The sequence below is a fragment of the Halichoeres trimaculatus genome, unplaced genomic scaffold (assembly GCF_033239565.1).
Source record: "Halichoeres trimaculatus isolate MK-OKI-2021-1 unplaced genomic scaffold, fHalTri1.1 fHalTri1_scaffold_9, whole genome shotgun sequence".
NCBI classification, from domain to species: Eukaryota; Metazoa; Chordata; class Actinopteri; order Labriformes; family Labridae; genus Halichoeres; species Halichoeres trimaculatus.
This window is the reverse complement of record NW_027437188.1, coordinates 11,675,672-11,694,335: the sequence shown is the minus strand read 5'-3', so window position 1 is coordinate 11,694,335 and position 18,664 is coordinate 11,675,672. Positions and strand designations below refer to the sequence as shown.

General features: G+C 40.7%; 1 protein-coding gene across 3 annotated transcripts in view; it reads left to right on the top strand.

Annotated features, from left to right (window-relative positions):
* Positions 1 to 18,664, top strand: part of bcas3 (BCAS3 microtubule associated cell migration factor) — a 410,031-nt gene that overhangs the window by 211,499 nt on the left and 179,868 nt on the right. The window contains exon 24 of one of the 3 annotated variants that reach the window (XM_074679631.1): positions 10,858 to 13,905. The exons of the other annotated variants lie outside the window; for them this stretch is intronic. Coding sequence (XP_074535732.1) covers positions 10,858 to 10,868 — 11 coding nt within the window. The 3' untranslated portion in view covers positions 10,869 to 13,905. Of the gene's footprint in view, positions 1 to 10,857; positions 13,906 to 18,664 lie in introns of those variants that run through there. 3 annotated transcript variants of the gene reach the window in all.

Here is an 18,664-nt window from a genome sequence, read left to right as displayed (position 1 = left end):
AAAGCTACTCCAGCTTAACTAATGTATGCTAAAGGGTTAGCATGTAGCATCACATGCATTGATCTGCTGTGGGATCCATCAATAACTAGGTGTTAAATAAAGGATGCATCATATGCAGAACTGCAAATACCAGACCTGAAAAACATTTTATTTCCTTTTTTTGCACTCTCACTCACTTACACACACACATACACACACACCTTTTTCCCCCTGCAGTGATTCATTTATGGGGGAGTGTTTCGACACTCTCCGCCAATCATATTTGTTTGCTTTTTATTCTGACTCTGAGTGTCACCGGGCAGATTGTGGCTGCCAAAATCACTCGAGATCACCCAATGGAAATAAACCTAATGACCTTGGTTGCCTTGCCAACTTCTAAAGACAGTGTGTGTGTGCCTGTGCATGTGTGTGTGTGTTTCTGAGAGTGTGTGTGTGTCGCACTAATGGCTGTACAGAGTTGTAGTTGTTTCATTTAAGTCAGAGTTATGAAGTGTGATGGAGGCCTTTTAGGTTTTAACCTCCCCTGGCAGCAGTTAGGATCTGTATTACAAAGGTTAGAAGGCTTTACAGTCGCTCGTTTCTGCTTTCACTGTGCATGCATGTACACACACACACACACACACACGCACACACATGCACTACTACACACACATGAATGAGGCTGCACTCGCCATGGCCTTTTATACACAAGCTACACTCAAATTTAATCAAAAAGTCCTAATGGGTTCTGTGTGGGACGTTCCTCAGTGTGTGTGTGTGTGTGTGTGTGTGTGTGTGTGTGTGTGTGTGTGTGTGTGTGTGTGTGTGTGTGTGTGTGTGTGTGTGTGTGTGTGTGTGTGAAGGCCAAAGGGGGCCTTGGAGGCAGCAGCGGTTGATTGGAGGGCACATGTGTGTGATGTGGCTGAGAGATCAAACACACACTCCTGATGAATGTGAGAGTGGAGGGGGGGTTAGCGCTCCCTTTTCTCCACTGCTGATCAAGGTTGGGCTGTTTTCGGTTCATTACACACACAAACACACACACACACACTCCTATATATGGAGTGAGTCACTGACAGTAAGAATACCGGTCAAGCACATTTATATTTTGATACTCATCAACATTGGTGCTGTGTTTGTGTGCATGCACGCATGTGTGTGTGTCGTGTTGGTGTGTGTGTTTGTGTGCTTGTTGCCAGTAATGAGGTCAATCTCCTGTGTGGAGCTAAAACCTCTGTGTGTCTTTATCTCCGTTACATGGGCAGAGGATTATTCCCATCACTCTCAGCACCACTTTCACTCTCAGCCCTCTCCCACACTCTGCCTCCATCACTGACCACGCTCCACAACCACCGCTTCTTTCCTTAATAATGACTCACCGTCAAGTCAGGAAATTACTCCTGCGAGTACATGTCTACAGAAACCTTCTGTATGTTCTCTGCGTCAGGACTCAAGATGGCTGTGTGGTGTAAAAGACAAAACTACTGTTTGCTTTAAGCCTCCATTGATGGGTCTGGTGCAGCAGTAACAACACGCTGGCCTGGATGCAAACAAAAAGAAAAGAAAGTTACTTCTCTAATTTTCTCTAATTTCCATGATTTATCACACTTTTTCCTTGAGGTACTTCTAATGCATATAATAGACGTTGATATCTTTCTTTAAGGGCTGAGAAATTGACCTTAATTGGAACATTTCTGCAGAACACTTCACTTTTGTTTGTGTGTGTCTTCACTGGGAACTCTATTTATGAGCTGGTGCAGGCTCATGTTTTCGCTTTCAGTTACTGTATGTCCTTTTGCAAAACAAACCCCCTCCATTAGCTTTTGCTGGCAAATGTCGGCAAACTGTAGAAAACACACTACCGTGTCCCACCAAAAAGAAATGAGTCCTCCACAAGGCTCTGGAGCACCTCATGCACCTCCTTTGTGAATAATTAAGGAAATTACGATGCAGTTCATCAATCCTATGCCTTCAAATTCTAAAGCCTGCAACTATGACTGTGACCATGTGACTTTGATTGGCAGTGAAAAAAAGGATAGCAGTTTATAGGAGTGGCTGTTGGTTTGACACCCAGCCTCGACTCTTTGCTGCTTGTCTTCTCCCGCTCTACACTACCCATATTTTCGGTCTCCCTTCAGCTGTTCTTTTAAAGAAAGGCAAAAATCAAACATATCCAGAAAAAAAGATAGGAAGTCACTCGACAGAGTAACAGAGTTGCTGGTGTGGTCCATTGGGCCTTGGGTTGTGTTTATTTCATCCAGTAATTATCAGATTAACAGCCTGATCCCAATAAAAATGCTTCATGCTTCATGTCAGTGTGAAGAGACTGATCTGATGTGGCCTGTTGGGACAAAAATTTCACCCTGATTGACACAGTTGGATTTGTTAGATGCTTGTAACTACTTTATTGGGTGGTTTTTGTGTTGGTTGGGATCAAAATAGTCCTTCCTGTGCACGAAATTTCTGCTTTTTTTTTTTTTTTTTTTTTTTACCAAAGTGGATAGAAACATTGTCCAAAAAAGGACAACTTAAATATATGGAAGACTCAAGAAAAAAAAAAAAAAAACAGGATCCCTTGATGCCTAGATTGTTGAAAGGCTGTAAACGATAATCAAACTAGTTTATAAAAAGTTAAATGAAGCTGTTTCGTTGAGATGTGCGGGGCCACATACCCTCCTTTTCATCAGCTGCCTCTATTAAAAGTCAAAAGTGATAGTACGCTACTGCACTCTAATGCCACCAAACCATGGTGCAAATTCAAAGCACAAACAATTGATTTGCACGGCCAAATCTTGATCTGATCAGAATATGAGGAACATGTTTTCAAACTGCATTATGAAACTTTTATCTGAGCTGTCTAAAAAAAATAAAATAAAAAAAAAAGCTACCTGTGCAGGTGCCAATGTGCACAGCGCTGCTAAGGAGCTCATTTTACCACATGCTTCAATATAACCGTTTCTTTTGAGCCATCAACCAAACCAAATACTTCTTCAGCATGTATACACACGCGTAATAACTCCTAACTTGTTTTACTGATGATAATATCTGGATGAAAATTTCCAACACTTCTCTGTTCTACAAATATATTCACAGCTGCAACTGAAAGGATCTGATTTCAAAATGAGTCGTAAACAAATACTCTGGTCTGTTTTTGTCACTTAATCTGAGTACACCAGCAGATAATGAAGCTGTTTTTTGGTTACACCTGTACTGTGTGTCTCTTTGCAGTCAGAGATTTACACACATTATAAAACTCTCTGAATGCCTCCCTGGTGTTGTAGCCTGACTGGCTCTGTATCCGGCCTGCAGACTGTTTTGGTCCACTCTCTGCTCGTCTTCCTCTGCACGCCCGTCTGCACCTTCTCTGTTGTCCAGAAGCACACAAACACACGTGTCTGTCTCTCTGTGCAGTCTGTTTCACCATAATTGCTAACACCCCCCTGCCCTCTGTTCACTTCACACATGACGTGGCCCACCTTTTCATCCATCTGTCGGGACCACTGCGTGTATGAGAGTGTGTGTGTGTGTGTGTGAGAAGTGTGCACTGTGAGCTGTCATGCGAGGCGAGAGCGGTGTTGATCAGCGGGCCAAGCCGATGGCATATGGCCATGTCCTGAGGTGCTGTGGCATGGAGGAATGCAGGGTAGCAAAGTGAACAGACAGGAGTCTGTGCACACGGCTGTGTGGATACTGATGTGCCAACAATGCATATGCAACTCATCAAGAGGAGTCCTGAGCACTCCTTTCTCTCTTCCTCCTCCTCTGTACCAGTTAGCATCATCAGAGCAGACACCAGATACAGCTCTGTGTGTGGGAGGTGCTGTCTGTTGACTATGTAAATGGGGTCTCCTTGATCTACCCGCACTGTGAGCTGCCAAATGCAACTCCTGCAACCTTACATGACATCTTGTTGCTGGAGGAAACTCCAGGAGAGTTGCTGTCTGTGCTGCTTAAGGTGGCATGGAAGGATAGAGCAGGAAACTCTGGTGTTGAAACATTACAGCAATGCACAAGTGCAGAGAGCTGCAGTTCCTTGAGTGTCCACTTGAGGCTGGCTTCAGAAGCCAAAGAGCTCTTTGAACATGCCTGATTTCTGCAACAGAGTGAAAGATGATTGCACCCTTATTTAAGATGCTGAATAGCTCACTCTTTATTGTATGAAGGCAAAGACTGAGGCATTGTTTTTGTTGAAAAGTGGTGTGTCTTTGTGGACTGACAGGTGGCTACTGAAGCTGTTAACAGGAAGTTTAACGCCACCTCAGCTCCACCTTTTCTCCTGATTTTAGGTCGACCCAAAGAAGGGTTGAGTCAGCATTTACAACATGGCGACAGCCATTGTTTGGTTTCAGAAAACCTCTTCAGACAGCAGTTGGTGACGCCCTGAGACTACATCCATGTTACGTACAGTCTGTGGTGGAGATTTGAACAAGTCTGGAGTGAATTAAAGTATCATTTGACCACAAAATCAATCAGCTGTAGTCTGACATGGAAGACTTCCTCCTCAGAATGGGGAAAGTGTTGAGACACAGTGTGCAGATTGTTGCCTGCACATGCATGCATATGTCACCTGAAAGACGTCAAATAGTTAAAGCTAAGTCATTGTGAACTGACCCCTGATAGAATCAGAGAAATCAGGATGGTGAATTACATTACAATTACATTTTTCATCATTTTTCATTTCATTTTTGATCCAATATTTAGACATTTAGTGCCTTTACTGGGCTGAAAAGACAGTAGATAAGAGCAGGAAACTGCAAAAACAGAGCCAGGGGGACATGCAGCAAAGGACACTCTTCTTGGAGGGCTGCAGCCTCTGCAAGTGGGATGCAATTTAACGGCTTAGGTGAACCATCACTCTTCCTATTTTTCTCTCTGCACAGATTGTTTTCATGAAAACAGCCAATTCCTGCAGCTAAAGGTATGTAATTGAACATTAAAATGAATCTAATTTAAGTCTGATGATGTTTCCTGGAAGTGCAGAGGCTTGTTTTCACCACCGAAGTCACAAAGTGTTAACTTGTAATTTCTTCTGTTGGATTCAAACAGTTGAAGGCGTGTTTGTTTATTCTCTCTCCTGCTGTTCGGGGCACAAAGACCCAGATGTGGAAGCAGATGATTAAAATTTTTTGATCAAATTAAAGCCCATTTGGGGTTTCGGCGTGTAATGGAAAACTGCTTTCAGCCCACAGACAGCGGCACTATTTGCTTTTGTTTGTTTGGAAAACTGTGCAGAGTAATTCATCTGGACACCTCCTGGTCAGTGAGGCTGAACTCTGAACGCTGACACAGAGATGCTGCACGGTGGAGGAGTTTTCACTTTGACCGACCCACTCACTGCCAGAAATGTTGATCTGTGACGTCTCCTCTCATCTTTCTGCTCCCATTATTTTATTTTACATCTGTTTAATAAATTACTGCTGCTCTTTTTTTCTGCCTGAGCAGCAGTGATTCATTTCCTCTAACCTAATGCAGATTGCTGCTCCATATTTTAATCCACTGATTTTACAATAGCAGTATTATAATGACGCTTACAAAAGGATAGAATGTGAGAGTGGAGTAAAAAGGGAGAACATTGGCATGGCAAGCGATAAAGACTTAACCCCTGCTCCTCTGTGTTGTGGATTAAATGCAGCCTGTTTATTACGAGCCGGGTTTGGGAGAGAGGATTAAGTGGACCCTCACCTCTACAAGAAGAGCTTCGGGATTGTCCCGGATTGATAGAGGCGGTGCATTAGGACCTGCTGCTTATCGTGCTGCTCACAGTGGGAGCACAGAGGATGTGATCAGCCAACATGTCGACTTGACCTTCCTTTTAATTAGGATAGCTGGGAGGTTCAGACCAGACCCCAAAAAAAAAAAAAAAGCCTGATTCACAGAGATCCTGTGTCACGGTGCGTCTAGATGCAAGTTTCTGCACAGATTAAAGACGGCAGGTGGCGGATAAAGCCTCAGACTGGATCAGTTACGGGGTTTTCTCCTCTGACACAAGGAATCATGGGACACGTTTGTATTAGTAAATATCAGTTTCTTATAATAATAAAATGAAGTGAAATAAAGTATTTTCTATTTCTATTTTCTTCTTCTATAAGCAAGTTCAACATGGCCTAGGTATGTCTGGGTTATATGCTAAAATTTGAGAAAGTGGAAGATTTGCATTTTAAGTTTTGATTGGCAGTAGATTTGAAACAAGCTGAGAGTGATTGATCGTTTTTTTTGCATAAAGAGCTTTGAAACATTGTGATTCAGACGTCAGTTGTTCGCATCAACTCTGTTGGATACACATCATCATGTTTTTTTACATTTACATATTCAGGGACACAGGCATGACATTTCTGTTTTTGGAAAAATATGTGTTGATTTTACATTTTTTTATGGTCTATTGCACTTTTTAGCAATTCATACACTACCCCATTTAAAAAACATAAAGATATGCTCTGCCAGGCTTGGGTTTAAAGGGTCATAAAAGGTTAAAAGACAAAAATGATGCCTGAATAGCTTGAAAAGAGTAAAAATAAACGCACGTTCAGTTTTCATTTCTTGCAGGCAAGGTAGGTCTCATTTTTGTCTTTTAATTTGTAGAAATAAGAGGTTTTTCTGGACCTGTCAGGTGAATGGGGCTTAAATTATGTCTAGTAAGACAAATTGGATTAAAAAATAGGAAATAATCACTGGATCATGATTCAAGTTTTTGCAGCAAAACCTGCTATTGTGTTCACACCGACTGCAAATAAAGCTGTATTTGCTCGCTTTAATCTCACATATTTGAAAAGTTGAATAGAGAAATTTCAATTTCAGGTTGTTTTGTTTATGACTCTTAAAGTCAAACTCTCCTACAGTGCTCAGAGATGATCTTTACTTTAATGTCATGACTCTTTACTTTCTGTTTTATTTTGCAGAAATATCAACTTAAATAAAGTAGTCTGAATACTCAAAACATTTATTTTCTCACCTTTTTTTCTCACTTTTATAAAATTTGGTTCTGATATATTATTTTTCTGATCGCTGGCTGTTGAACATCTTCACACAGGGTGACCTCTGAAAAATGACTAACACACATGCAGTACAATTTGAAAGAACAATATTTTGCAGCTTTCTAAGCAGAAGAATTGAAGAGACAGACCTTATTTTAGAACGTGTCATAACGAACGCCGGGCTGTGAATCATGAGAGACATTCGCAGCCAGCACACACAGAATAATGAGGTTTACCTTGGACTGAAATAGTCAGATGTTAAGATTTTTCAGCTTTGACGGATCAGTTTGAAGGATAAGTCCTCAGTTATTCCACAGATCGTTAATGTACCTGCTCAACTGTGTGATCCGTTGATAAATCTTGAAGTGTTTCACTTGCTTCAAAAGCACAGAGAGTCCAGCACAAGGTGAAGGAGTGATTGATTCCTGTGACTCTGTTCCAGTGAAGTTTTTCATGGCAGTGGAAACTTGGAAGCTTGGTGACATGCCTGTTAGCACGATAAATATGTTTTTGTGTTTGTGAGAGTGGAAACTTGTGTGTATGTTGGCTGCTTTCTGCAGAAACGATTGAAAAGGGAAGAAGTGTGAGCGTGAATGTTTGTGTGTGATGTCGTCTCTGAACCTAGAGCTTCACAGTCATTCTTCCTCACACAGCGGGGCTCAGGGTCCATCAACAGTTGTGGAGCATTATCAGCATAGTAACCCTGCATTCTGCTGTGTGTGTGTGTGTGTGTGTGTGTGTGTGTGTGTGTGTGTGTGTGTGTGTGTGTGTGTGTGTGTGTGTGTGTGTGTGTGTGTGTGTGTGTGTGTCTGCAGACATGCTCTCAGCTGAGGGAGCTGGTTCATGCGCCGGTCAGGGCCGCCTTATTTCCTTTTAATTGACTTAAGATGGGCAAACAAGACCTCTGCAAGCACACGGTACCCATTACACACACACACACACACACACACACACACACACAAACACACACACACACACACACACACACACACATGAAACACACAACACACGCAGGGATGCATGCTAATGAAGCACACACACACAAACACACACACATACACTCGCATACTGCCACAATTCCTTCCTGCATGTGTGAGATACTCTGCAGTTCAATCACATTAAAGTCTCCGTCAGCAGAGCTGTTTCCCAGCTGCCAGAACTTCTATAATCTCTACAGGATGAACACCTCTGTGCTAGTCCCTGAACACCAGGCCAAGAACACAATCAGGGAGTAGTTATGTCTTTTCAAGGTGGAGTCTTAAGAGAAACCTATCACCAATAACTGTGTTGTGTTCATGCATCTCCCTCATGTGTGGTTAAATGATACCACTTAAGGTTATACTCCATTTTCTTTGCATATGAGACAAGTGTAATTCCCCTTAACCTTATTAATATATATATATATATATATATATATATATATATATATATATATATATATATATATATATATATATATATATATATATATATATATATAAATTCATTCTCCCACTTTTCCTGAAACACTCTGTGCCTTGTGCTTTCAAAGAGACATCTTTCTTAACACTGATTTGAAGATGTTGGCAGCATGAAAGCAAATGTTTGGCTTTTTACTTTTGGGTTCATCTGGTGATTATGCTGCGTTTAGGGTCAACTTGTAAATCAGATATGTCTTCCCTGGTCCCATACCGGGCCATGAAGGTTGCCAGCTTTATTTCACTATAAATTGATATCAAGTGGTGGACTGTATGAAATGGTTGCACCACGGTATGTTGCCCATGGGACGTGAGTTTCAGCTGGTTTAGAGCAATTAATTTCTCAGTCAAACAAAAATTTAAGTTACACAAAGGTAAGAAAGCACACAGAAAACAGACAAACCCAAGCACAATTAATTCACCACAGGTTCACAGAGTCTACAGGTTGATTATGATTTTTGATTTTGATTTCGGTCAATTTGACAATAGAAAAATAAATACAGAAGGAAGAAATATATATATACACTCTCCCTCGTTTGTACACAGAAACAATGTAATACCTTCAAGATGAGTACCTAAATAGATTTGTTTAGTTTTCATCCATATACACATACATACATCTATATAAGCAAATATACACATTTATATATAAATATATGAAACTAGACTTATGCATATATATGTACACAAAGACAATGTAATACATTCAGTGTGAGCTGGACAAACTTTATACATACCTAAATATATAATTTTCAATTACATCTATATACACATATATACATCTATACAAGCATATAAACAAACATATATCAGAGTGTCAGCCATCAGTGTTGGTAAGCAGTCAACCATGTCAGTGTTAGCCATCAGAGTGTATAATTCTTTAATCCCAAACTACACGAATTTCCCTTCGGGGATGAATAAAGTATATTTTATCTTTATCTTTATCTTTATCTTATATATATATATATATATATATATATATATATATATATATATATATATATATATATATATATATATATATATATATATATATATATATATATAAATCTAGAAATATACACTTTTGTATTCCCAGATATATATACTCTCCATATCAGACAATCAGTATGAGGTAAATGTAATTATTGGAACACACTTTAACATGTCAGATTGATCAGCAGCGTGGCTAACATTAGTAGAGCTAGCTCCAGCAGCCTTCAATCCTTCTTGCAGATTCTAGCATCCTCATGTCTGCACTGGTTCCTCCTGGCTCTTGTGGAACGGTTATATGTCACTTTGTGCTGACAGGCCATAGTCAACTTAATCTCCATTTATACCTCCACATACTTACATCCGTGCCACACTACAACATGGTATCTGTGATTGTTTACATCCATGTAGTAGAATTAAGGTAGCAGATTTGGAGCATTACGGCAGCAAATATTAACCAGAACATCAGCTTTAGCCGGTGGAGGGAGAGCTGCAAACAGACCTTTACACAACCAAGCAGCTACTGCTGGAGTGTTCACTTGAGGCAGGCTCCTAGAGTACCTTACAATAAATATGTTAGCATTTAGTTCAACTGAATAGTAGTTTTGGTGCAGCCAAGCAAGAGTGCAAACCTAGGCATCCTTACTTCCTTTATTCAACAAACATTTGGTGCTAAAAGTCCAGCTAGTTGAGTGTAGCTCTGCTTGTTAACAAGAGTATTGGATTATTTGGCGTCTCCTTAACTTGATGTCTCATTTATTTCTGCCTCATTGTTCTCAGAGCTTGTGACATTGTCTTTCCCATTTATCCTCCCTGAAGCACTGTGTATCCTAAACTTTGTCCTGTTAAGTGTTAACTTCGCCATCCATCTTCAGATTTTGTAGATTTCTCTGTCACTTTTTGTGTCTCTAACCTTTCCTAACTTTCCTTCACTGTTCTGTTGTCTCTTTTTTTGACAACTTGAACAATTTGTTGTCAGATTAACTTCTCTCAGTGCACTGACATAACTACAGTCAGTCACTGATAGGCTGTGAATAGAGTTGAATCTATTGCAGTCGTATGGATTGTCATGAATATGGCTCGTCAAATATGCGACATAGTAACGTCACCATTGTTGATGACAAATTTGGAGATAGGCTTTTAAAATTAGACAATTTTAGAAGGGTCTGTTATTTCTTAAAAATCACAAAGAGATACAAATTTTTGATATTTAAACGCAGCAAGGATCAGAGATTTTGGGGCATCAAGGAACTTTTTAAAACCATGTGTCAGCGTCTTCAAGGCCTCACCGTGGTTTCATGCTCAGCTAACCTGCTCTTTGATAACCTGCATGCCTCACCCACTCATCTGCCCTCTCCCACCATGGACATGCATGCTGAGGAAAAACAAGTGTGCCAACAAATTTAAAAATCAATCACTGATTTGTCGCCGGGCAGAAATTGAAAACCAACTTTTCTTTTATTTCTTGTCTCCTGCAGGTTTTTCCTAAAACTGAAGCTCCTCGCTCTGCAAATTACCATTTCAATTAATTTTGATTTTGCTTTTTTTTCCTCGCAAGCATGCCTTTCATTTCCATTCTTCCCCTTCATCCATCTATCCATCCATCCACCCTCCCCTCTCTCCCTCACCACCCAATCATTGTTTTATCATTGATGTGAGAGAGAAGAGGACTGGCGAGAGGAGGAGGAGGAGGAGGAAGATGGACAGCTTTCTACCTGTCTTTTCTGTTTGTCTGTCTCGTTTTCGTTACTGCGACATGTGAAACTTCATGTGATAATTATGTTTGACAGTTTAAAAAAGGAATGTGAAATAAAGAATCTGATGAGCTGCAGTGAAATTACAGAAAAAAACACACACAAGTTATCAACATCAACAAGTCTTTCAAGATAAACCAGTCATCCAGTGTGGATTAAATTCCCTCTGTGGTCTGAATTCTTTAGTGCAAGGTTGATCAAAACAGCACTCAAACACAAAGTCTGCAGAGATAAATTTGTAAATTTTGCACATCAATAAGCACAGAGTATCAACATTTTGGTTTTTCAGGAAGCAAAAACTCTGAAGTGTTAGAACCATTTTCTATTAAATCCTCAAGATGTCATTATGAAATGCATGAAATATGTTCTCAAGTAAAAACAGTAAAGTGGAGCAAAGATCAGCACAAGAAAATCTCAACAAACATTTTGATACCTAACCATGAAGTCAGTCTAAAGTTTGCATGAAAACATTTCAGTGAATTGATACAGAAAACAGATAAACGGTGTAGGACAGTTATATTTGTTCAGGTCAGCAGGTTCAAGGACTTAAAACTGCCGCCTCAGAAGACACAGGCACACGGCTCTGCTGGTTTTCACTCTGCTACAAAGACTGAAGTGCACACAGGCCTCAGCTGTCTTCTCTCTATGCTGAACAGTTTTTCTATGGAGCAACACACACACACACACACACACACACACACACACACACACACACACACACACACACACACACACACACACACACACACACACACACACACACACACACACACACACACACACACACACACACACACATTTGCCCTTTAGGCAGAGAATAAAGCCTGTATTATACAGGATGGGATGGGAAGCAGGGTCACATTATGACGGAGGAAGTGCACAAGTGCAGTTGTGAATACAGAAGAGTAGTGAACATGGTGTGCATGTGGAGCTTTTAAAACACTGTTTCCTTTCACTGTCCATATTAGAATGCAAAGAAATGCACAAGTACATGAGTTAAGTTTTTTTCTTCTTCTTTTATCAAATGTTCTGCTGGAGAGCTTTCCTGTTCGCTGAGAGGAGCGGAAACTGCTTGTTCAGCCTCTTCAGACATCTTTCCCATCATGTTCTGTGCTGAGTGGTAGTCGCTCCTACCTGCTTGTGTGCTAACATGAAGCAGATGGAGCAGTGTATGAAGCACTTTTAACTAGGAATGCACATTATGTATTTTTATGAGCTGGTAAAAAGCAAGATGACCTCAGTTTCTGCACACCTTAGAGTCAAAAAGGCTGGATTTAGTGAATGTAGTCCATCAGTCTGTGGTAAACTTGATGCTTTTGTGGATCAGAATAATAGAAAGTGAATGTGTGCAGAGATCACATCATAGAGTACAGAGAGGGTCTGCAGGAGAGCTGAGACTTAGGCCCATCTATGCTCCCTTTACGTACGAAAATGTATACATTTCACAGAAATACAGAAGAAATGAACACAGAGCTTTGTCCAAATTCAGATCCATGTTTAATATTGAGCATAAATGGGCCTTTAGGATCCAGACACACAGTTAGCTGCTTGAAAGATTGCTTTGCTACTTGGATGAAGATGGATCATCAAGTGCTGCAGATTCACTGGTTTTGCCATTTATTGCTTTAGCTTTGGATCGTCTCTGATAAATTTTCAGCACGACTCCACTCAGTTCACAACGTATTTCTTGTTTTGTTGACTTCAAAGGGCCATTGTGTTAAAACATGGCCTTTTTCTTCTTGCCGCTGTGTTTAGTGTTGCACTGCCTTTATTACTAGTTTTCAATCACGTGATCAGCAAGTAAGCCTGGAGGGCAAAATGAGCTCTGGAAAATGACGGCTTTCATCTCAAACTCTGAAGAAGAGCAGTGGAGGCTTCATAATGTTCAATCTTCTCAAGGTGAGGGATTTTAGCATCACCTGAAATTTAAAGAAACTGACAGTTTTGGGCTCTTGAAACCCAAACACAGCTCCTGTGACATTTTTTTTAATCCACTCAAAGAAGCAACATCTTTGCTAGGACTTAATTTCATTGATGTTTCTCATACAATAGTAGAGATGCTTTATGTTTTTGATACAACAGGTCACTTAAGCTGCAGTTTTAGAAGTTGGAGGCAGAGAAATGTATCATCAACAAAGTTAAGGTGATGATGTCATTCATGCAGACAGATAAAACCGTCCATGTAATGAGGAGGACGACATAAACTAATCATTCATTTAGATGCTCACTGTTTACTACAGCTTACCTTTTATAAAAAAAAAAAATGTCTCAAAGCCATGGGAACCTTTAGGAACTTTTTAAAAGTTTCTGATTTCACAGTTGAGCCATTTTGCCCTCGAGGGGGCGTTTATGTTAGTGTGTGATGTCTCACGAAAACTATGAACTGTTCCTTTAGTCTGCATCACGTTGATTTTTGAGGATCTGCACAGCAGATGCTCCAAAACTGTCACAGAGGACAGGTGCAGCCTTCATGCACACGATTAATTGGGCATTTATCTGCATTAGCATTAGCATCATCATTTGGACTACTATCATAAAACTTCAAGTTACAAGACTTTTTTGTAAATAGCCACTAATTATCTCCAGATTACATAAATGACAGCCAATACTGTGTTTTCTAATTTACTGATTATGATGACTTCATGTCCCCTCTCTCCTCTTTGTTCCTTTTAAACTTGTTTTTATGTATAAATCTGATCACATGTGTAAATATTCCCTCTGCCTGTTGTGTCGTCTGCAGTCTCAGCTCTGAATTAAAGCCAACTTGTTTGACCTCCAGCCGGGAGTTTTTAAGTGTGTCTAGCCTCACACACACACACACACACACACACACACACACACACACACACACACACACACACACACACACACACACCCACACACACACACACACACACACACAGAGCCACCCACACCACACCATCTTTTCTCAATTGCGGCTCATTTAAGCATTACACCGTACTTGTGTGTTGTGTGAGAGGACAAAGGACACACTCACATCATGTCGGCCTCTGGCGCAGTGTTTTTGGGAGACAGCATCCACACGATGGGAGCCAGGAGTGTGTTTGTGTGTGTGTGTGCATGTGTGTTTTCTATTATTTATACATATGGATGAAGGCGTGTTTGACGGTGGTCTGTGGGGTCTTTGTTTGAGCATAAGAAATAAGTGGTTGTGTAATGCTCAGACACACACTTGAGTTTTTTTCTTTGCTGTTTTCGAAAACCACGTCACTGTCGCGGCTGGGTGATGCGCTGCTCTACATGTGTTAAAACTTTTCACTCATTTTTTTCTTTTCCTTTTACCAGCTACACTGAAAGAAGGAGTCATCTGCAAAAAAGATAACAGTCAACATTCACATCAGACTCACAAAAGTGTTACACAGAGGCTTCACCCTGGCTGATTGCAGCAGCATTAACCTATTTTCAGTTTGCAGGTCTCAGGTTTGACTAAATGTAAGACATTTGTCCTCAGTGGGAGAAGAAATCTACTTTAAAGATGTTTGTTTGCTAAATGGAGGTGGATCCATCACTTCTGATGCATTCAGAGAAGTCAGGAAATCTAAACGCTGATTGTCTTTAGTGATTCAGCATTGAGCAGATTTCTGTCTCAGTGTAAATATTCGATGTAGAACTAACTAATTCCTTCTCGTCATGCAGATTTCTGGGTACAGAGATCAAGAAGGTCCTCCTAGAATAATAACGTGGCAGGACGTCACTACGACCTGCTTTTGCTCTCCGTACAGAGGGTTCCCCCTGCTGATACCTGATTGGTTAGTGCTGCTCGGCCTATGAACAGAAACCAAAATACAAATTTAACATTTTGATGCTAAATCTGTGAACAGAGATTCTGTGACAGATGATGAAACTTTGCAATAACCCAATCTTGCAAGCCCTATTACGAGTATTGGGACTCTATGCAATACAAATATGATAAAATGCTCTCATTTCCCTCATAAATTGATAAATGATATTTGGAAAGCAACACAAACACAGTGTACATGTATAGTATGTAAAAAATGAAAAAGACAAACTATCTTTTCTATGGTTTATTGCCCCCGCCAAGGAGGTAACGTTTTTGGGAGAGTTTGTCTGTTTGTTTTTCTGTGAACAACATAACTCAAAAAGTAACGAATGGATCTTCTCAAAATTTTCAGGAAGTTTTCAAAATGGGGTAAGGAAGAGTTGATTAAATTTTGAGGTGATCTGGATCACCATCTGGATCCAGGGCTTCTTTGAAGGATTCTTTATCATTGTGAGATAGGGCAGTTTTCACCATATGTGTATATAACTCCACCATAAATGGTTGGATTGCTTTGCAAAAAAATGCAAGACAAGGTGACCATAATTTCTGACAGATGTAAAAGTTCGATCCAGATCCTAGCAATAATCTGGATACTAAGATCCAGAATATAAAATATGTACTGGGTCATCATAATTTTCAGCACTGTCAGGAAACAAATTATTGTACAAACCTGCAACTAACACCAAATTGTAGCAGACAGTCTGCTGAAAGGGAGTATAAGATTAAAGTAGGACTAAAGCGTTGAAGCGGATGTTCACAATATGCTTGGTAGAGGTCTGCGCTCTCTGAGTGCTTTTCTAGTTCTAAAATGATGCCACAAAGTTTTATTTACACTTAACGTGAGATGTTAGGGTCACAGATGATGACTTTGAACACAAATTTGAGCCCATGTAACAACACACCACAACCAATCACAGTCAAGTATTTATCACAGCCAGTGGACATGAGAATTTACATCTATCAAATGAATGTGCCCAGATTAGTGTAAAGCAGGTCTGTTAAAACATAAACTATGTTGAAAAGTAGCATTTAAAGCTGTAATGTCAAACATAATGACTAACATGGTGTGTTTTGTTGTGCACAGTCTTGTTTACTAACGATACTTAAGTACAGACATAAAGTGAAACAATGAATCAGCCGCCACAACAACAAGCTACTCTGCTTTTTATTTCTGTCATGACTTTAAATGAGGTTTGAGTCCTGGAGGCCACAGAACCTGAACTCTGCAGACACTCTCTGTCCCCGAGTTCACATTTATGAACTGGCGCTGCTCTCCTGGAAGCATTACTCTCCACTTTGTAATCAGCACCAACAATTATAACCTCGCAGCGCGCCTCTGATTACTGTCCTGGTGTATTTTGGACTGTTTTGGAAATCCAGAACAAACGGATTCTGGTCCCTGCAGAACTCGGGGTTACACACATTTACAGTAACTGCGTCTGTGTGTGTTTGTGTGTGGGTTTGTGTTCGTTTGAAGTGCTCATTCCCCGAAAATTACAGTGCTGCCATAATGAAGTATTACCATGCAAGCCCTGCACACAGAGGGAGCAGCAGTGTGTGTGTGTGTGTGTGTGTGTGTGTGTGTGTGTGTGTGTGTGTGTGTGTGTGTGTGTGTGTGTGTGTGTGTGTGTGTGTGTGTGTGTGTGTGTGTGTGTGTGTCCTGGACACTTGAGGTGAAAGTTCAAATAGGATGCCCAAGAAAAAAGCTTCTGCCCACCCAGTGTGTGTGTGTGTGTGTTTGTAAGTATGGAAACAGTGTTTGTGTGAGGTGCAGCCCCACTGTGCCAGTGTTTGTGTGTGTAACAATGCGTATGACTCTGAGAAAGGAGGTTGCGTGAGTGGCCTCCCAGTTGCGTTTCTAAATGTGTGGATCCACCAGCCAGCTGTGACGCTGCTCACTTGGAGCTCTCTCACACACACACACTCTCTGTCACACACGTACTCACACACTCAGAGGTGCAGCGTCTTTGGCTGCAGGCTGTGCTGGCCTCACCTCCGGCCTCCCTGGCCTGCTGAATGTTGCATGAGCAGTGGCCACCTCATACATAGTGCATCAGCACAAACATGCCATCGGATGATATACATACTGCATTGGCACCTGCGCCTGCCCTCACTAACAAGCATCCAATCCATTTTTCATCAACACATGCAGAGGGACGGCTGTTTGAGGACAGGAACGTAGGAGTGTGTTTGTTGGAGATCCTGTTTTGTCTCATCTCTCTTGCCTCTTTGCACATTCTTGTTTTTTTGTTTGTTTTTTTGTTGCTGTTGTGTAAGAAAACTCCTTTTTAATGGCTAAATATCTCCAAAAAAGTACAAGCTCATACATTTTTTGTTTGGATCTCAACAGGGATGCATTGATTAGATTCTGACTCATATTTACTTTACACCTGCTCCCCTTGAAATCTCACCATTCTTCCTGCAAAATTTGTTTAGAAATCACAGTTTCTGTCAAAGGTCCTGATTTTGACTTCCACACATTAAAAGGATAGTTCAGTTTTTTTGAAGTGGGGTTGTATGAGCTCTATGTGACCACTAAGGACATTAGAAACAGTACAAAGTTGTGTCCTCTCCCTCAGTTAGACACAGACTGTAATCGATGGTGACGAGGAAATAGGCGCTAACAGGGAAAGACCGTACCAAATTCAAAGGCTATTTTCTCTGCCTACAAGAACTAAAATCAAAAAGTAATACCACAGTCTAAGAGTATGCTACATAAAATATTTTTTAAGTGCATCAAGTCTTCGGAAATATAAACATTTATCTGGACCTAACTAATTGGTCATGTATCCTTCTGGGCAGCGCTGGTGAGCTCCGTCCCCCCTCCTCCTTTCAGCTTTAGGGGATGTAAAGAAGCTATGCTTCGGGCGCCGGTTCTAGCCTCGTGTAAGTTTGATCAAGTATCGTAATTCTTTTGTTTGTACTCTAAGGATTGTGAGGCAGCGTAGGAAATTCAAAATGAGGGACTATGACAGCGGCGATGAAGTTCCATTCACTTTGGAACCAAAAGGATACCTGTATGAACCGAAGTACACAGAAGAAGAGCTGCTACAGATGGAGACTGAAAGGAATACAGAGGAAACATCCAACAACTTTCTACTGTATCTAATGTCCTTAGTGGTCACATAGAGCTCATACAACCCCACTTCAAAAAAACTGAACTATCCCTTTAAGGCTTGCAACTTCACTGTGAAAGACTGGCATTGGATCCAAACTTAGAATCTGGACTTTAAAGTCACACCTGTCAATCCTTGTAATCCGCAGGAGTGAAATTAAAAACAAGCAGGCTGAGTAAAATTTTATCTTTCTCAAAAGGTAAAAGTTTGCATCTCTCATCATGCAGATCTCATACGATGCTTGTTAGTAGTGTACAAAGTCCTGCGCTAGATGTGATGCTTTTCTTTGTCATCAACACAAATAAGCAGAAACTTGCAGGTGGTCAAAAACACAGGCATAGTGTTAGATAAAGTAAGGAAAAAACAAATCAGATTGACTCAGGCCCCGTTTACATGACAACGTTTCATCTAAAAACGCTAAAATGCAGTGACAAAAAAATCTGCATTTACACGGAAACACTGAGGGACTGAAAACTCTGTAGTAAGCATGCCAGGCCTGTAGGTGGTGCTATAACTGTCTTGTCCAGAAGGCGCTTTTGGGAAACTCTACTGAAGTAGAGTTGAGCCAGTCGTCTGGTGTAATGGGGAATACTAAGTTAAAAAGTGGAGCAAA